At 44.1% G+C, this 17,821-nt stretch overlaps 1 protein-coding gene across 5 annotated transcripts in view; it reads left to right on the top strand.

The window, feature by feature from the left end:
- Positions 1 to 17,821, top strand: part of EVL (Enah/Vasp-like) — a 228,273-nt gene that overhangs the window by 19,699 nt on the left and 190,753 nt on the right. The window contains exon 1 of one of the 5 annotated variants that reach the window (XM_073577958.1): positions 7,826 to 7,986. The exons of the other annotated variants lie outside the window; for them this stretch is intronic. Coding sequence (XP_073434059.1) covers positions 7,964 to 7,986 — 23 coding nt within the window. The 5' untranslated portion in view covers positions 7,826 to 7,963. Of the gene's footprint in view, positions 1 to 7,825; positions 7,987 to 17,821 lie in introns of those variants that run through there. 5 annotated transcript variants of the gene reach the window in all.

Raw genomic sequence — 17,821 nt, 5'->3', positions numbered from 1 at the left:
GGTACAGTATTATAGTAGTTATATTCTTGTACATAGGGGCAGTATTATAGTAGTTATATTCTTGTATATAGGAGCAGTATTATAGTAGTTATATTCTTGTACATAGGAGCAGTATTATAGCAGTTATATTCTTGTACATAGGGGCAGTATTATAGTAGTTACTTTCTTGTACATAGGAGCACTATTATAGCAGTTATATTCTTGTACATAGGAGCAGTTTTATAGTAGTTATATTCTTGTGCATAGGGGCAGTATTATAGCAGTTATATTCTTGTACATAGGAGCAGTATTATAGTAGTTATATTCCTGTACATAGGGGACAGTATTATAGTAGTTATATTCTTGTACATAGGGGCAGGATTATAGTAGTTATATTCTTGTATATAGGAGCAGTATTATAGTAGATATATTCTTGTACATAGGAGCAGTATTATAGTATTTATCAGGGCTGTGGCGTCGGTAAGCCAAACCTGCAACTCCGACTCCGACTCCTCAATTTCTCTTACACCGACTCCGACTCCAACTCCGACTCCGACTCCACCTCCGACTCCCACACATATTGCTTATATTTAAGTGAAAAATTTATTGTAGTACAATGTGAACCTCAGACATTTAATCATTTTTATGATCCCATAATCAAGATATTTAGATAGAACAGAATATATATTGGTGTACTACCCGGTTTTCATTCTTTTTGGTACAGATACGATATGGATAGACAGATATGGATAAATGGATATATAGATAGAGCAGATTTCTAATCTGCTTTTGCTATTGAAAACATTATCTATGAGCTCAAAAACCTTTCAGGTGATGCGGTTTTTTAAAAAGATGATCAGCGTTTGCAGCTGAAAAACGTATCCTCAAAAAACACAGGAAAAACGCTGTGTGTGAATGTAGCCTTAGATCAGGAATAGAACAGCCATTTATAGGACATTTCATAACTTTCCCAAATTCCTATGAAAAAATATTCAGCACATCCTGCATTGAATTACTGTACCCAATTTATTATATATTTTAGGAGTCGGAGTCGGTCCATTTTATACCGACTCCAACTCCGACTCCACCAAAATGAGCTCCGACTCCGACTCCACGACTCCGACTCCGACTCCACAGCCCTGGTATTTATATTCTTGTTCATAGGGGCAGTATTATAGTAGTTATATTCTTGTACATAGGAGCAGTAGTATAGCAGTTATATTCTTGTACATAGGAGCAGTATTATAGTAGTTATATTCTTGTACATAGGAGCAGTATTATAGTAGTTATATTCTTGTACATAGGAGCAGTATTATAGTAGTTATATTCTTGTACATAGGAGCAGTATTATAGTAGTTATATTCTTGTACATAGGGAGAAGTATTAAAATAGTTATACTCTTGTACCTAGGGAGCACTATTATAGTAGTTATATTCTTGTACATAGGGGCAGTATTATAGTAGTTATATTCTTGTACATAGGGGCATTATTATAGCAGTCATATTCTTGTACATAGGGGCAGTATTATAGTAGTTATATTCTTGTACATAGGGGGCAGTATTATAGTAGTTATATTCTTGTACATAGGAGCAGTATTATAGCAGTTATATTCTTGTACATAGGAGCAGGATTATAGTAGTTATATTCTTGTACATAGGAGCAGTATTATAGTAGTTATATTCTTGTACATAGGAGCAGTATTATAGTAGTTATATTCTTGTACATAGGGGGCAGTATTATAGTAGTTATATTCTTGTACATAGGAGCAGGATTATAGTAGTTATATTCTTGTACATAGGAGCAGTATTATAGTAGTTATATTCTTGTACATAGGAGCAGTATTATAGTAGTTATATTCTTGTACATAGGGGGCAGTATTATAGTAGTTATATTCTTGTACATAGGAGCAGTATTATAGTAGTTATATTCTTGTACATAGGGGGCAATATTACAGTAGTTATATTCTTGTACATAAGAGCAGTATTATAGTAGTTATATTTTTGTACATAGAGGGCAGTATTATAGTAGTTATGTTCTTAATCATAGGGGCAATATTATAGTAGTTATATTCTTGTACATAGGGGCAGGATTATAGTAGTTATATTCTTGTACATAGAGAACAGTATTATAGTAGTTATATTCTTATACATAGGGGCAGTATTATAGTAGTTATATTCTTGTACATAGGGGCAGTATTATAGTAGTTATATTCTTGTACATAGGGATCAGTATTATAGTAGTTATATTCTTGTACATAGGGGGCAGTATTATAGTAGTTATATTCTTGTGCATAGGGGCAGTATTATAGTAGATATATTCTTGTACATAGGAGCAGTATTACAGTATTTATATTCTTGTACATAGGGATCAGTATTATAGTAGTTATATTCTTGTACATAGGGGGCAGTATTATAGTAGTTATATTCTTGTACATAGGAGCAGTATTATAGTAGTTTTATTCTTGTACATAGGGGCAGTATTATAGTAGATATATTCTTGTACATAGGGGGCAGTATTATAGTAGTTCTTGTTACTTTCTTGTACATAGGAGCACTATTATAGCAGTTATATTCTTGTACATAGGAGCAGTTTTATAGTAGTTATATTCTTGTGCATAGGGGCAGTATTATAGCAGTTATATTCTTGTACATAGGAGCAGTATTATAGTAGTTATATTCCTGTACATAGGGGACAGTATTATAGTAGTTATATTCTTGTACATAGGGGCAGTATTATAGTAGTTATATTCTTGTATATAGGAGCAGTATTATAGTAGATATATTCTTGTACATAGGAGCAGTATTATAATATTTATATTCTTGTTCATAGGGGCAGTATTATAGTAGTTATATTCTTGTACATAGGAGCAGTATTATAGCAGTTATATTCTTGTACATAGGAGCAGTATTATTGTAGTTATATTCTTGTACATAGAAGCAGTATTATAGTAGTTATATTCCTGTACATAGGGGCAGTATTATAGTAGCTATATTCTTGTACATAGGGTACAGTTTTATAGTAGTTATATTCTTGTACATTGGAGCAGTATTATAGTAGTTATATTCTTGTACATAGGGGACAGTATTGTAGTAGTTATATTCTTGTACATAGGAGCAGTATTATAGTAGTTATATTCTTGTACATAGGGGCAGTATTATAGTAGTTATATTCTTGTACATAGGAGCAGTATTATAGTAGTTATATTCCTGTACATAGAGGCAGTATTATAGTAGTTATATTCCTGTCCTTAGGGGCAGTATTATAGTAGCTATATTCTTGTACATAGGGTACAGTTTTATAGTAGTTATATTCTTGTACATAGGAGCAGTATTATAGTAGTTATATTTTTCTACATAGGGGCAGTATTATAGTAGTTATATTCTTGTACATAGGAGCAGTATTATAGTAGTTATATTCTTGAACATAGGGGCAGTATTATAGTAGTTATATTCTTGTACATAGGAGCAGTATTATAGTAGTTATATTCCTGTACATAGGGGCAGTATTATAGTAGTTATATTCTTGTACATAGGGGCAGTATTATAGTAGTTATATTCTTGTACATAGGGGCAGTATTATAGTAGCTATATTCTTGTACATAGGGTACAGTTTTATAGTGGTTATATTCTTGTATATAGGAGCAGCATTATATAAATTATGTTTTTGTACAATGCATAAGGGCTATGGTGTTTTGGAATTTGTATGAATGTTGCTACCATTTAACTTTGAAACATTTATGGTATTATTCAGATTATTATAAACTTTTAGCGGAATTTCTTAAGGAGATTAATGTATGCATTAATTGGTATTTGTACAAGTTGAGAGGCTCAGAACCCCTTGACTCCATTTACAGACTTTGTGCAGCACATTCCCTCGCCCCTCACTGTGTGGAGGATTTGGGGTCTCACAGTCGCTTCCATTGCAGTAAAGTCCAGTGTTGTCCCTATAGAGAGTGCAGAGGATGGCGTCACACCTGCGCCCCAGTGTGTAGGAGGACAGCAATGTTATAATTGAGGGTCCCTGATACAAATCCTTTCTGGTTTCCCCTCCTCCTAGCTATCATTTCTTGCCTGCTGTACTCCATATGGTGAGGGGCCTCTTCCATCATAAATGCTGAATTCTGGGTATTAGGATTGGCACTTGCTGATACAGTCCACATAGTAACAGATGAGGTGGCAGATTTCTGCTGCAGACTGATGGACATTCTCCATAGACTTTTGTTCTAGCTTCAGACATCTGTGCATCAGATGGACATTGGGGTCCGCATCGGGGAAGGCATTGTGCGGGTAGTGGCATGGTGCTGGACACAGGGAATGTTTGCAGGCCGCATTTGCCCTGGGCATGGAGGGCATCCGGTGCAACCTGCTGTGTGACACAATGTAACGACTCCTGTCATTAGCACAGACGCCATCTGATCTCCCTGAAAGTGGAGCACATGCTAGCTTGGCACCGGCCCTGGCATGTGACTGGCCTGGGATCCTCTATTGTGGCATTCCTTGGCACTTGTTTCTGGAAAACTCTTTGTGCAGAAACCGACAGTTTAATTCCTTTATTACTGTTATTGCGAAGGTCAATGGTCAATCAGGGCTTCCGGTATTTATAGGGTTAAAGCCTATTTTTGGGAGATTTTTTTTTTCTAAAGAAGATGTTTATGGGAAAGCTGACGATGAAGGGCGAGGGTTGTGAGCTTTCCTAGTGCCGGCAAATATTGCAGAAGTTTCCACCGTAGCAATGTGTGAGTAAGGCTGTGTGCACACGCTGCGGATTAGGTGCGGATTCATCCGCACGGATTTTGTAAAATCCGCAGGTCAAAATACCTGCGGTTTTACCTGCGGATTGCTCTGCGGTTTTGCCCTGCGGTTTTTCATCTCCTCAATGGAGGAGATGGTAAACCGCAGCGGAATCCGCAGAAAGAATTGACATAATCCGCGCGGAAAATTCCGCACCATCTGCATTGCGGTTTTTGATTCCCATAGGGAATCATGGTACTGTACACCGCAGCAGAAACTGCTGCGGGTCCGCAGCGGCCAAAACCGCTGCGGAACCGCAGCAAAATCCACAGCGTGTGCACACAGCCTTAAGGCTGTGTTCACATGTTGCTGTGGGGTTTTTTGTTTTTTTTTGCTGCTTTATATCATGCAAATGTTAAGCTACGTTTTACCAGCAAGAGTTATGAGAGTTCAGAAAATTCCATGCACACACATTGTTTTTTTTTTCCATGACTGAAAGGGAAAACTGCTGCGTTATTGCAGCAAAAACATGTTTTTTTGAAGGGCACTAAACTTTATCAGCATGCCCAAGAGACAAAAGTACCTGGTAAAAACACAGCAAATGTGCAGTAAAATCTGTTATTTAGTAATTAGCTTCTTTACGACCAAGAGAGCAGGTTTTGCCTGCAGAAAATAAACGCAGCAAAAACGTAGTCTCATAGTGCCAGTTGATGTGCCCAGCCCATAACAGTGAAGAACGGGGGTAGTTTGGTTAGTATCCTGGTTGTCATCATCTATATTGTGCCCAAATAACCCAGTGCAAGCAATAAACTATAGAATGGTGCTCAGGAGCGGAACGTGTGAGTGCCCACAATACACCAGATGATGTACCCTGTGCAGCCTTAGTCATGTGCCCCGGTATAGAGTAATTCACTCTGATTTCAGTACCGTGCCTGCTGTCCTTCCCAGTAGAGGTAGATGTCAGCATCCCAGTAGAGGTAAATGTTGGCATCCCAGTAGAGGTAGATGTGGGCATCCCAGTAGAGGTAGATGTTGGCATCCCAGTAGAGGTAGATGTGGGCATCCCAGTAGAGGTAGATGTCAGCATCCCAGTAGAGGTAGATGTCAGCATCCCAGTAGAGGTAGATGTCGGCATCCCAGTAGAGGTAGATGTGGGCATCCCAGTAGAGGTAGATGTGGGCATCCCAGTAGAGGTAGATGTCGGCATCCCAGTAGATGTAGATGTTGGCATCCCAGTAGAGGTAGATGTCAGCATCCCAGTAGAGGTAGATGTGGGCATCCCAGTAGAGGTAGATGTCGGCATCCCAGTAGAGGTAAATGTTGGCATCCCAGTAGAGGTAAATGTTGGCATCCCAGTAGAGGTAGATGTGGGCATCCCAGTAGAGGTAGATGTCGGCATCCCAGTAGAGGTAAATGTCAGCATCCCAGTAGAGGTAGATGTTGGCATCCCAGTAGAGGTAGATGTTGGCATCCCAGTAGAGGTAGATATCGGCATCCCAGTAGAGGTAGATGGTGGCATCCCAGTAGAGGTAGATCATGATGTCGACATCCCAGTAGAGGTAGATGTGGGCATCCCAGTAGAGGTAGATGTTGGCATCCCAGTAGAGGTAGATATCGGCATCCCAGTAGAGGTAGATGGTGGCATCCCAGTAGAGGTAGATGTTGGCATCCCAGTAGAGGTAGATCTGGGCATCCCAGTAGAGGTAGATGTGGGCATCCCAGTAGAGGTAGATGTGGGCATCCCAGTAGAGGTAGATGTCGGCATCCCAGTAGAGGTAAATGTCAGCATCCCAGTAGAGGTAGATATCGGCATCCCAGTAGAGGTAGATATCGGCATCCCAGTAGAGGTAGATATCGGCATCCCAGTAGAGGTAGATGGTGGCATCCCAGTAGAGGTAGATGTTGGCATCCCAGTAGAGGTAGATGTTGGCATCCCAGTAGAGGTAGATCTGGGCATCCCAGTAGAGGTAGATGTCGGCATCCCAGTAGAGGTAGATGTCGGCATCCCAGTAGAGGTAAATGTCAGCATCCCAGTAGAGGTAGATGTTGGCATCCCAGTAGAGGTAGATATCGGCATCCCAGTAGAGGTAGATGGTGGCATCCCAGTAGAGGTAGATGTTGGCATCCCAGTAGAGGTAGATCTGGGCATCCCAGTAGAGGTAGATGTCGGCATCCCAGTAGAGGTAGATCTTGGCATCCCAGTAGAAGTAGATCTGGGCACACAACCGGTGATCTTCTGCATTGACCATGCCGCCTTTTATAGTCCGCTGTTCTCCATGACGGTTTCCACCCTCAACATCCCTACTTTATACCTCTCAACATTTCACCTCCTGCCTCCAAAAAACGCCGGGATAAGAGAAACTTTCAGTAATCACTGATTTCCTGGAGATTCCTGCAGGGCCTCGGAGATTTGCACTCTTCCTCCACGTTCCTTTTTCGGGACGTTCCTGGAGAATTGGTTACTATGGCCTGAATATACAATGCGTCCCTCAGACAATGCCGGCCATATTGTGGGGAGCCCAGCCTTTAATATAAGAATGGGACTGAGCCACAATACCTTACACAACCCATGGACAACAGTGGCGCTGTTTCTGGTATGAATTAAAAAATCCAATCCTAAACAAAAGACCTTAAGATCTCATTTTGAGCTGTGACTTTACACAAAAAAAGTTGGTCTGATCCCTTTAATGCTGAAAAGGAGGAATTTTAGGCTGTATGTGATCTGTAATAAATACTAGGGTGGTCCCCTTTACCCGCCAGGCCCCTGTACATGCTGATATCACATGGGTATTATTGTTCTTTATACCAGGCCCATCCGGGGATGGTGACTGATGTGAGTGCACAGTGTGGCAGATGCATAAATAACGTAAATGAAATGCGCCCATTTGGCCTGGACGATTCTGATGACGGGGGATCGGCGTTATTCCAGGCGGACGGTTCTTCGCCTGCTTTTGCTTTTAGGCTCCAGTCTGCTGGCCGCATTATCCGGCAAGACGGCAGCTACTGCATTAATCAGACCTACAGGAGCGCTCACGTGACTCTGTCTCTCTTTTCGCTGCTCTTCTGCAGCTGGGAAGAGCAGAGGCTGCTAGAGCCGTCCGTGCCCCTGAATTTTGCGCACCCTTCCTCCATCGTCATGTCATTCCCGAAATGCTCAGCATCCTGACAATGCAGCAGCCGTGGATGTGACCCTCAGATCTGCTGCAAACCTGCATCCCCCCTATGTCCAAGGGGGGAGAAGAGCTGCATAGGCCATGAATGCCGTGGATGATTTCAGGTAGGACATCACACAAGACAAACCTTTATATATATATATATATATATAGTTTTTTTTCTGCCAATCTTCCCTCTTTTTTCTGTATTATAACCGTCAGATGGGCTTTTAGTATATTTTTTAGGTTTTCTCTTTATTCTTGTCTATGGACAGATCATATAAAGATGGCTGCATGCAGGGACATGGCCGAGAATGAATTTTTTGAAAGGGGAAGAGCTGTTTATATTGAGAATGTATTTATATAATACGTATTTTCTTTGTTTCTTTTCTCTTAGTTTATTTGTTTCTTTTTTGCAGTATTGTTACTTATGCAGTGAAATTCCTTTAATTCAGTATCTGATTGTCCGGCCTTAATAGAAGATCTATTGGCATTAGATGAGAAAGAGAAAATTAATGTGCGCAGCGAAAAAAAAAGTCATGACAAACCCCCATAATTCTGATTGATCCACAGATCGCGCGGTACGACAGTGAATGGCCCTTCAGAATTTCTGTACAGTGAGACTTTCTTCCTCCCAGAAACCACCCTGCTCGCTTAGTGCGCCCGGAGTTACCCCAAAACTGGTTAAAGAGCCCCTTTTTGTAACAAATGTTCATAGATCATCACCTTTGTGGTGATGAGACCGGAGTGGGGACATTTGATGTATTTGCTTATGACCAGCAAGAATTTAATTAAGACATTTCCCAATATTAGATCTGTAAACATTTTTGTGTTGTGATTTTAATGATTTGTACTTTCCCTCGAAAAATAGGGCAGGATTCCTGATAACATCCTTCAGAGCTGTGTGTGGGGGCAATGGAGGGAGGCCATGTCCCCTAAACAGAGGCTTCTGCAGTGACCCCCATAGCGAAGCCTTCTGCAACAGTGACCCCATAATGGAGCCTTTTTCAGCGAAAACCCCATATCAGGAACTTCCACAGTGACATCCTTTTTCATTGACTCCCTTTCCCCCCAAAAGGACCTTCCACAGTGACCCCCTTTAACGGAGACTTTTGCAGCAATCTCCATGATGGAGCCTCCCGCAGTGACCCCTATAACAGAGAATTCTGCAGCGACCTCCATAATGAAGCCTCCATCAGTGGCCCCGATAACAAAGCCTTCCACACTGGCCTTTGTAGCAGCGCCTTCTGCAGCTACCATCAATAATGGAACTTTCTGCAGAGACCACCATAACTTCTGTGGCAACCCCTGTAGTGCAGCCTTCCGCAGCAACCACCTGTAATGGAGCCTCCCCCAGTGTCCCCCCATAACAGAACCTTCTGCAGCAATCCTCTGTAATGGATCCTCCCCCAGTGTCCCCCCACAACAGAACCTTCTGCAGCAATCCTCTGTAATGGAGCCTCCCCCAGTGTCCCCCCACAACAGAACCTTCTGCAGCAATCCTCTGTAATGGAGCCTCCCCCAGTGTCCCCCCATAACAGAACCTTCTGCAGCAATCCTCTGTAATGGATCCTCCCCCAGTGTCCCCCCACAACAGAACCTTCTGCAGCAATCCTCTGTAATGGAGCCTCCCCCAGTGTCCCCCCACAACAGAACCTTCTGCAGCAATCCTCTGTAATGGAGCCTCCCCCAGTGTCCCCCCACAACAGAACCTTCTGCAGCAATCCTCTGTAATGGAGCCTCCCCCAGTGTCCCCCCACAACAGAACCTTCTGCAGCAATCCTCTGTAATGGAGCCTCCTCCAGAGTCCCCCCCACAGCAGAATCTTCTGCAGCAATCCTCTGTAATGGAGTCTCCTCCAGTGTCCCCCCACAACAGAACCTTCCGCAGCAACCACCTGTAATGGATCCTCCCCCAGTGTCCCCCCACAACAGAACCTTCTGCAGCAATCCTCTGTAATGGAGCCTCCCCCAGTGTCCCCCCACAACAGAATTTTCTGCAGCAATCCTCTGTAATGGAGCCTCCCCCAGTGTCCCCCCACAACAGAACCTTCCGCAGCAATCCTCTGTAATGGAGCCTCCCCCAGTGTCCCCCCACAACAGAACCTTCCGCAGCAACCACCTTTAATGGATCCTCCCCCAGTGTCCCCCCACAACAGAACCTTCTGCAGCAATCCTCTGTAATGGATCCTCCCCCAGTGTCCCCCCACAACAGAACCTTCTGCGGCAATCCTCTGTAATGGAGCCTCCCCCAGTGTCCCCCCACAACAGAACCTTCTGCAGCAATCCTCTGTAATGGATCCTCCCCCAGTGTCCCCCCACACCAGAACCTTCTGCAGCAATCCTCCGTAATGGATCCTCAAACAATGTCCCCCCACAACAGAACCTTCTGCAGCAATCCTCTGTAATGGAGCCTCCCCCAGTGTCCCCCCACAACAGAACCTTCTGCAGCAATCCTCTGTAATGGAGCCTCCCCCAGTGTCCCCCCACAACAGAACCTTCTGCAGCAATCCTCTGTAATGGAGCCTCCCCCAGTGTCCCCCCACAACAGAACCTTCTGCAGCAATCCTCTGTAATGGAGCCTCCCCCAGTTTCCCCCATTTCAGAACCTTCTGCAGCAATCCTCTGTAATGGATTCTCCCCCAGTGTCCCCCCATAACAGAACCTTCTGCAGCAATCCTCGGTAATGGAGCCTCCCCCAGTGTCCCCCCATAACAGAACCTTCTGCAGCAATCCTCGGTAATGGAGCCTCCCCCAGTTTTCCCCCACAACAGAACCTTCTGCAGCAATCCTCTGTAATGGAGCCTCCCCCAGTGTCCCCCCACAACAGAACCTTCTGCAGCAATCCTCTGTAATGGAGCCTCCCCCAATGTCCCCCCACAACAGAACCTTCTACAGCAATCCTCTGTAATGGAGCCTCTCCCAGTGTCCCCCCACAACAGAACCTTCTGCAGCAATCCTCTGTAATGGAGTGTCCCCCCACAACAGAATCTTCTGCAGCAATCCTCTGTAATGGAGCCTCCCCCAGTGTCCCCCCACAACAGAACCTTCTGCAGCAATCCTCTGTAATGGAGCCTCCCCCAGATTCCCCCCATAACAGAACCTTCTGCAGCAATCCTCTGTAATGGAGCCTCCCCCAGTGTCCCCCCACAACAGAACCTTCTACAGCAATCCTCTGTAATGGAGCCTCCCCCAGTGTCCCCCCCACAACAGAACCTTCTACAGCAATCCTCTGTAATGGATCCTCCCCCAGTGTACCCCCACAACAGAGCCTTCTGCAGCAACCCTCTGTAATGGAGCCTCTAGCAGTGACCCGAGTCTTCTGCAGCGATCCCCATCATGGAGCCTTCTGCAGTGACCCCCATAATGGAGCCTACTGCAGTGACCCCCATAATGGAGCCCTCTGCGACCCCCATAATGGAGCCTACTGCAGCGACCCCCATAATGGAGCCCTCTGCAGCGACCCCCATAATGGAGCCCTCTGCAGCGACCCCCATAATGGAGCCTACTGCAGCGACCCCCATAATGGAGCCCTCTGCAGCGACCCCCATAATGGAGCCTTCTGCAGCGACCCCCTTAATGGAGCTATTTGCAGCGACCCCCATAATGGAGCCCACTGCAGCGACCCCCATAATGGAGCCTTCTGCAGTGACCTCCATAGTGGAGCCTTCTGCAGCGACCCCCATAATGGAGCCCTCTGCAGCGACCCCCATAATGGAGCCTTCTGCAGCAACCTCCATAATGGAGCTTTCTGCAGTGACCCCCGTAGTGAAGCCTTCCACAGTCATCACCTTTAATGGATCCTCCCCCCAATGACCCCCATAACAGAGCATACTGTAGCACCCCCATATCAGATCCTTCCACAATGTTACAATACTAGAGATAATTTTGAGTGGCTAAGGCTACTTGCCTCCACAAAAAAATCCTTCCACAGTGCCCCTATTATGAAGCTTTCCACACCAACCCCATAACTGAACCCCCTTCCTACAATGTAGACATAGAAGAAGCCTGGAGCGGTGGCAGAAAGCGATGGTTGCAGCGTGACCTGGGGGCAGCACTGCGCCCTCCGTGCTGACCCCTCCTAGGTTACATAGGGCACAGGGTAAGAGCTTTAGAGGACGGGCTGGTATCATCAGGCCCCTGGGGGGCATTTTGCAGATATTTCAGGTAACATGACATAACTCTGCTCCTGCAGACCCCCCTGATGCCCAGTATTCACCCTGATCACGTTGCAGGCAGCGCTGGCGTTCCTCAGCAGGCACATACCCCGGTAACCTGATCTGTAACATCCAGGAGAAATGCGCCTGCTCCTAAATTTAGCGCTTACTCTGTACATAACCTGGGCACAGTTAAAGGGATTCAGCATGGTGGGTCGGAGAGCTCTTTAACTAATCTTATTCTGGAAGGGTCTCCGAATGAGCATCACCTCTCCACCAATGGATAAGGGGGACCCCCACTACATTCTAATGCACCATTATTGTTATATCTCCCTGTACCTACTGTAAGCAAGTACCTTTAATCCAGCATCCAGTAGTCTGGAAATTCTAAATGTCCAATAATCCAGAATATTTGGCCTGTTATTGCCAGATTACAGGATTTTTACACTTTGATATAAAATGAAGGGCGCAGGAAGAAGAATGAGAGAAGTAAGAGGAGTTACAGGATGATGAGAGGCTCGCTGCATCACTGGATGGATGGGGATAATAGTGGATAAATCCGCGGTGTTACAAGACAGAGGCGGCTGACTGATACACAGGAAATTATAATGAGGCAGAGGGGGAACTGTGATATTTTAGGATGCAGCTACGAATGGTGCAGTGCACGGAGGACGCTTAATTAACGCCGATAACAGACTGCGTGGGGAGGGGTGACATATCACTGCATTATTTGCATGCAGACGCTGCTTTACAACCTTATCAGTGAGTGCAGCTTTGGAAAAACATGGCTGTTTAATTCCATAAACAGCGCCCCAGTTGTTGGCAGGTTGTATGTGGTACTACAGGTCAGCCTCGTTCACTGCAGTGGCAGCAATAATTGTAAAGAACTAGCATGATTCCAGACAAATCAAGTTTTATCAATGGCATATCCTGTTTGCTGTCAGTGAATCATCCCACTTGTATAGACCTAATACTTCTCACAGCTGAGGGTTTGCTACAATTGTATCCAGTCTAGATAATGCTCTGTAAGCTAAGTAGAATAATGCATTTTGCTTGCATTGAAACATTGTTACAAACTCAGGACATCAAAGAACGGTCGGCTGCTGGTTGTCTACCCTGGGTACAATTGGATCCCTTAAGTGTGAGATGTATTGAAGTGTTGCTATAGTTTCTTTTATTTAATTATTGATCAGTTTTTGCAACGTTATGGATCTTTGTAATATACTCCATTACCTTATGTTAGTTCCTTCTATCTGTCTCTCTCTCTCAAACTCCATGCTGAAAAAGCTGAAAATTCATGCTCTTTTGGAACTGGTTTGAACTGCTGCTCTAGCAAGAGTTCATACTCAGACACTATCCACAAACTCTCTCCCCTTGTGAGCTTCTCTGCTCACCTCCCACTTGATCAGAAAGTGAGAGTGTTTTTAGATAGTGTTTGAGTACAGATTTCTGCTAGAGCAGCAGTTCAAAGCACCTTCTAAAAGGACATGTACAAAGCAGTAAAAACTACGAACATGGTGTTTGAGAGGGAAGGAAGCAAAATAAGGTAATGGAGTATATTACAAAGATTCATAGCTTTACAAAAACTGATGAATAATTCAAAGAAACTATAAGGCTGTGTGCACACGCTGCGGATTAGGTGCGGATTCATCCGCGCGGATTTTGTAAAATCCGCAGGTGAAACCGCAGGTCAAAAGACCTGCGGTTTTACCTGCGGATTGCTCTGCGGTTTTTCATCTCCTCAATGGAGGAGAAGGCAAACCGCAGCGGAATCCGCAGAAAGAATTGACATGTCAATTCTTTCTGCGGATTGAAAACCGCAGATAATCCGCGCGGAAAATTCCGCACCGTCTGCATTGCGGTTTTTGATTCCCATAGGGAATCATTGTACTGTACACCGCAGCAAAAACTGCTGCGGGTCCGCAGCGGCCAAAACCGCTGCGGAACCGCAGCAAAATCCGCAGCGTGTGCACACAGCCTAACAACACTTTAATACATCACACAGCTAAGGGAACCAGTTGTATCCAGTGTGTCCAATCAGCAATCAACAGCTCTCTGCTGTCCTGAGAGTTTGTTACAATGTTTCAGTGCAAGTAAAATGCATTACTCTGCAGACTGGGCTGTTTAGCTCACAGAGCGTTGTCTAGATTGGATGCAATTGTAGAAATCCCTCAGCTGTGAGAAATATTAGGTATATAAGGGTGAGCAGATTCACTGACAGCAAGCAGGGTGTGTAATCAAACCGCAGGTTGATGAAACTTGGTTTCTTTGGAATTATGCTAATTCTTTACAATTATTCCTGTCGCTGCAGTAAAGGAGACGGATCTGCAATACCATAAACGACCTGCTAACAACTGTGGCACTGATAAGGTCATAGAGCAGCATATGTATACAAATAATGCAATAATACAGATTTCTGCTAGGGCAGCAGTTCAAAGCAGCTTCTATAAGGACATGTGCAAGGCAGAAAAAAAAAAATCGCACTTTCAGGACGGTGTTTGAGAGAGAAGGAAGTCCAGGGAAGTGTTTTCACTGGAGACAATTGTAACAAACCCCCATCTGTGAGACCTAGAGTAGGTTTTCAGCCTTTGATATTTTGTTCATTGCTGTATTTGCAGGACTTTAGAGTCTTCCTATTGTAGATTATTGGAATTTCGCTGAGCTGTGTTGGGCCTCCAGAGCCACAGAATTGAGCGATTTCACAATGCGCAGCCTCAGAGCTTCTCTGTCATTATGTCTCAGAATAGCTGCAGCCATTTTTAATAATTAATCTCTAACTTCCTCTTCTTTAGAATTCATCAAGGAGTAATGAATTCTTTTTATATTCTGCTGGTATATTCATATACTTAAAGGAATTCTCCACCCAGAAGTGATTTCCTGTTATTACACAGAATGTTTGGGTCGGAGTGTTCCTTTCAGAACTAGTTTAATATAATGTTATACGATACTCGCCAATCCCCCCGAATGTATTGGGAAAAAAGGGGAAACCTCACAAAAGTCTGCAAATATTGCGGGTTCTGCCTCCTCACTTCCAGACTCCATGGGTCATGGGGAGGTGAGGGTCTGCATGTCTGCTTGGGGGGCTGCATTAACAGGGAATGTAATATGGTGTCTGTATATATTTGGTGGGTCTGGTCTGGGGTTGACTGATATTGAGGGGTCTGCTCTGAGATTTCTATATATTTTGGGGGTCTGGATCTTCTTAGGGGGTCTGAGGTCTGTATTTGTTTAGGAGACTAGTCTGGTATTTACGGGGTCTGTATTAAGAGGGAGTGCCATATGGTGTTTGTATTTGGGGGTTCTGTATTTATTTAAGAGGGCTGGTCTGGGGGTCTTTGGAGGTCTGGTCTTGGATCTGAATTTATTTACAGAATTTAATCGGGGGTCTGTATTTATTTAGGGGACTGGTCTGGGTTCTGTTTTTAAGGGGACTAGAGTCCGAATTTAGGGGGTCTGGTGTTAGATTTGTATATATTCTGGTGGTCTGATCTGGGATCTGTATCTTGTTAGGAGGTCTGAGGTCTGTATAAATTTCAGGGACTGGTCTAGGGTCTGTGTTTAAGGGGTCTAGTCAGGGGTCAGTGTTTTGGGGGTCTGGTGTATATATTTTGATGGTCTAGGGTTTGTATCTTAGGAGGTCTGGGGTCTATATTTATTTATGGGTCTGATCTGGGGTCTATAGTGTGGAGGGTCTCGCGTGTGTATTTCTTAGCCTGGTGTCCATATTTATTCAGATGGGCTGTTCTGGGTTTGTATTTGGGGTCATCTTCGGGGGTCGAGGTTTGGTATTTTTTAGGTGATCTTTTCTAGGGTCTGTATTTGTTTAGGGGGGACTGAGTGCTTGGGTCTGGGCTGGGGACTGAGTGCTTGGTTAATAAGGAGTTCTGGGTTCTGTTTTGGGATTTTTACGATGTGTATTTGTTTCGGGTCTGGTCAGGGGTCTTTGGAGGGACAGCATTTTTTTAGGTGGTCTGGGATCTGTATTAGTTTTTGGGGTCTGTATTCTTTTTCTACGTCTTACCACTGCAGGCGGAGTGAATGTCCCATACACATGGGGAATGATGCCGATAATTACAGATCTCTGCTTGCTTGCAGTGAATATGAACCTTCCTGCTTACACACTGCGTAGACCTAATACTCCTCAACCCTATAAAGGTTTATACAGGGTCTTCTCCTAGGCTGATCTGCCGTTCAGAAGTTGGGAAAGTCGTCTTATTTCCCCCCGTTGTCAATGACCTCCAGTAACGTCAGACTAGAATTTCTATATAATATTGGGATTATTGAGTCATTTCTGTAATGAGAAAGCAGAATAATTGTTTTTTTATTTCTGAGACAGAAGAAGAAGATGAAATTCACTTGCACACACTATTAGGCCGACCATTTGTGAAAAGCATTGAACAGAAGTAAAATGATAAGATTTGGACTTTTGGATTATCAGATGCCGGATTAATGGAACGTTACTGAACTGGGATGTGAAGATTTGCTATAAGGGTGTTCAGAACTGATGTCAGGCGTTATACTATAATTGGTGTCAGGTGCATATCTCTATCTGGGAAAGCTGGGTGCCAGACAACATGGCCACCATGACAGCTGATGTGCCTTTCGGGATCTAGGAAAGCGGAGTTGCTATCATGACAGTTTCCAGCGTTGCCACTCAGCTTTCTCAATTCTGAATACTGTGTCTGATCTACCATTCAAAGACCCAGGAAAGCGGTGTTACCAATATGACGACAGAGACTGCTCACGTAAGTGTCATCACAGGAGGGAGAGAGCACGCATGAGGGAAGATGGAGAGAAAGGATAGTTCTGTTGTGTAGGAGGCTACCTGCTGAATAACTTATCTGATTCACCATTCAGGGACCCCAGAAAGCTGGGTATAAACAATATGGCTCACAAGGTTGTCAGTCAGTTTTCTTATGCTAGAATGAACAAGCTGCATGACTTGGTTGCTCCACCGTTCAGGAACTTGGGAAAGAAAATTTACAACCATTATGGCTGCCATGACAAATCACAGGGAGGTCACTCAGCTTTCTCAGGATCGATATAGAAAATTCTGGCTGAACCGATGTACAACTTGACTAATGTCCATTGAGGGATCTAGCAAAGCTCGATGACATCCAATAAGTCCTTTGTTATCATTCAACTCTCTCATCATTACTTGGCTGATTTGCATTCAGAATCTTGGGAAAGCTGAGTTAAAACTAATATGGGAACCGTCACAGCTCCCACGAGGTTAATACTTAGGCTGATCACCATTTTGGAACCTAGGAATGACAGTCAACAAGGTTGGCACTAAGCCAGGATGAACAGGTAGCTTGATCTACTATTCAGGAACCTGTGGAAGCTGGGTACAGTCACTATTTTCATTGTGAGGCTCCCACAAGGTTGTCTTTTACATTTTTTTTGTCCAGATAGATGATAATCCTCTGAATACCTGGACTGCACTACCATTCAGGGACCTAGGAAAGCTAAGTTACAGCCAATATGATCACAGCTATTAGGACAACTGTCACACTTTGCTTTTTTAGACCAAGTAGAAGATAATACACTGCATAACAGAACTTTTCTGCCATTCAGGGTCCTAGGAAATCTAGATTGCAACCAATATGGCTACTGTACAGCTCTCATAGGGTTATCAAACAGCAACATAACTAGCTCATTTTGCCATTCAGGAATATGGGAAAGCTGGATTAAAATCACTATGGTCATTGAGAGGCTTGCACAGGATTGTAACTCAGCTTTCTCAAACCAAGGAGGTGATAATCTGCTGGATGTTTGGACTGATCTGCCATTCAGGGTCCTGG

The sequence above is a fragment of the Dendrobates tinctorius genome, unplaced genomic scaffold (genome assembly GCF_039654945.1).
Source record: "Dendrobates tinctorius isolate UK_male_01 unplaced genomic scaffold, ASM3965494v1 ptg000058l, whole genome shotgun sequence".
In the NCBI taxonomy this organism is placed as follows: Eukaryota; Metazoa; Chordata; class Amphibia; order Anura; family Dendrobatidae; genus Dendrobates; species Dendrobates tinctorius.
Note: the sequence above shows the minus strand (reverse complement) of the source record. Positions and strands in the feature narration are given on the sequence as shown.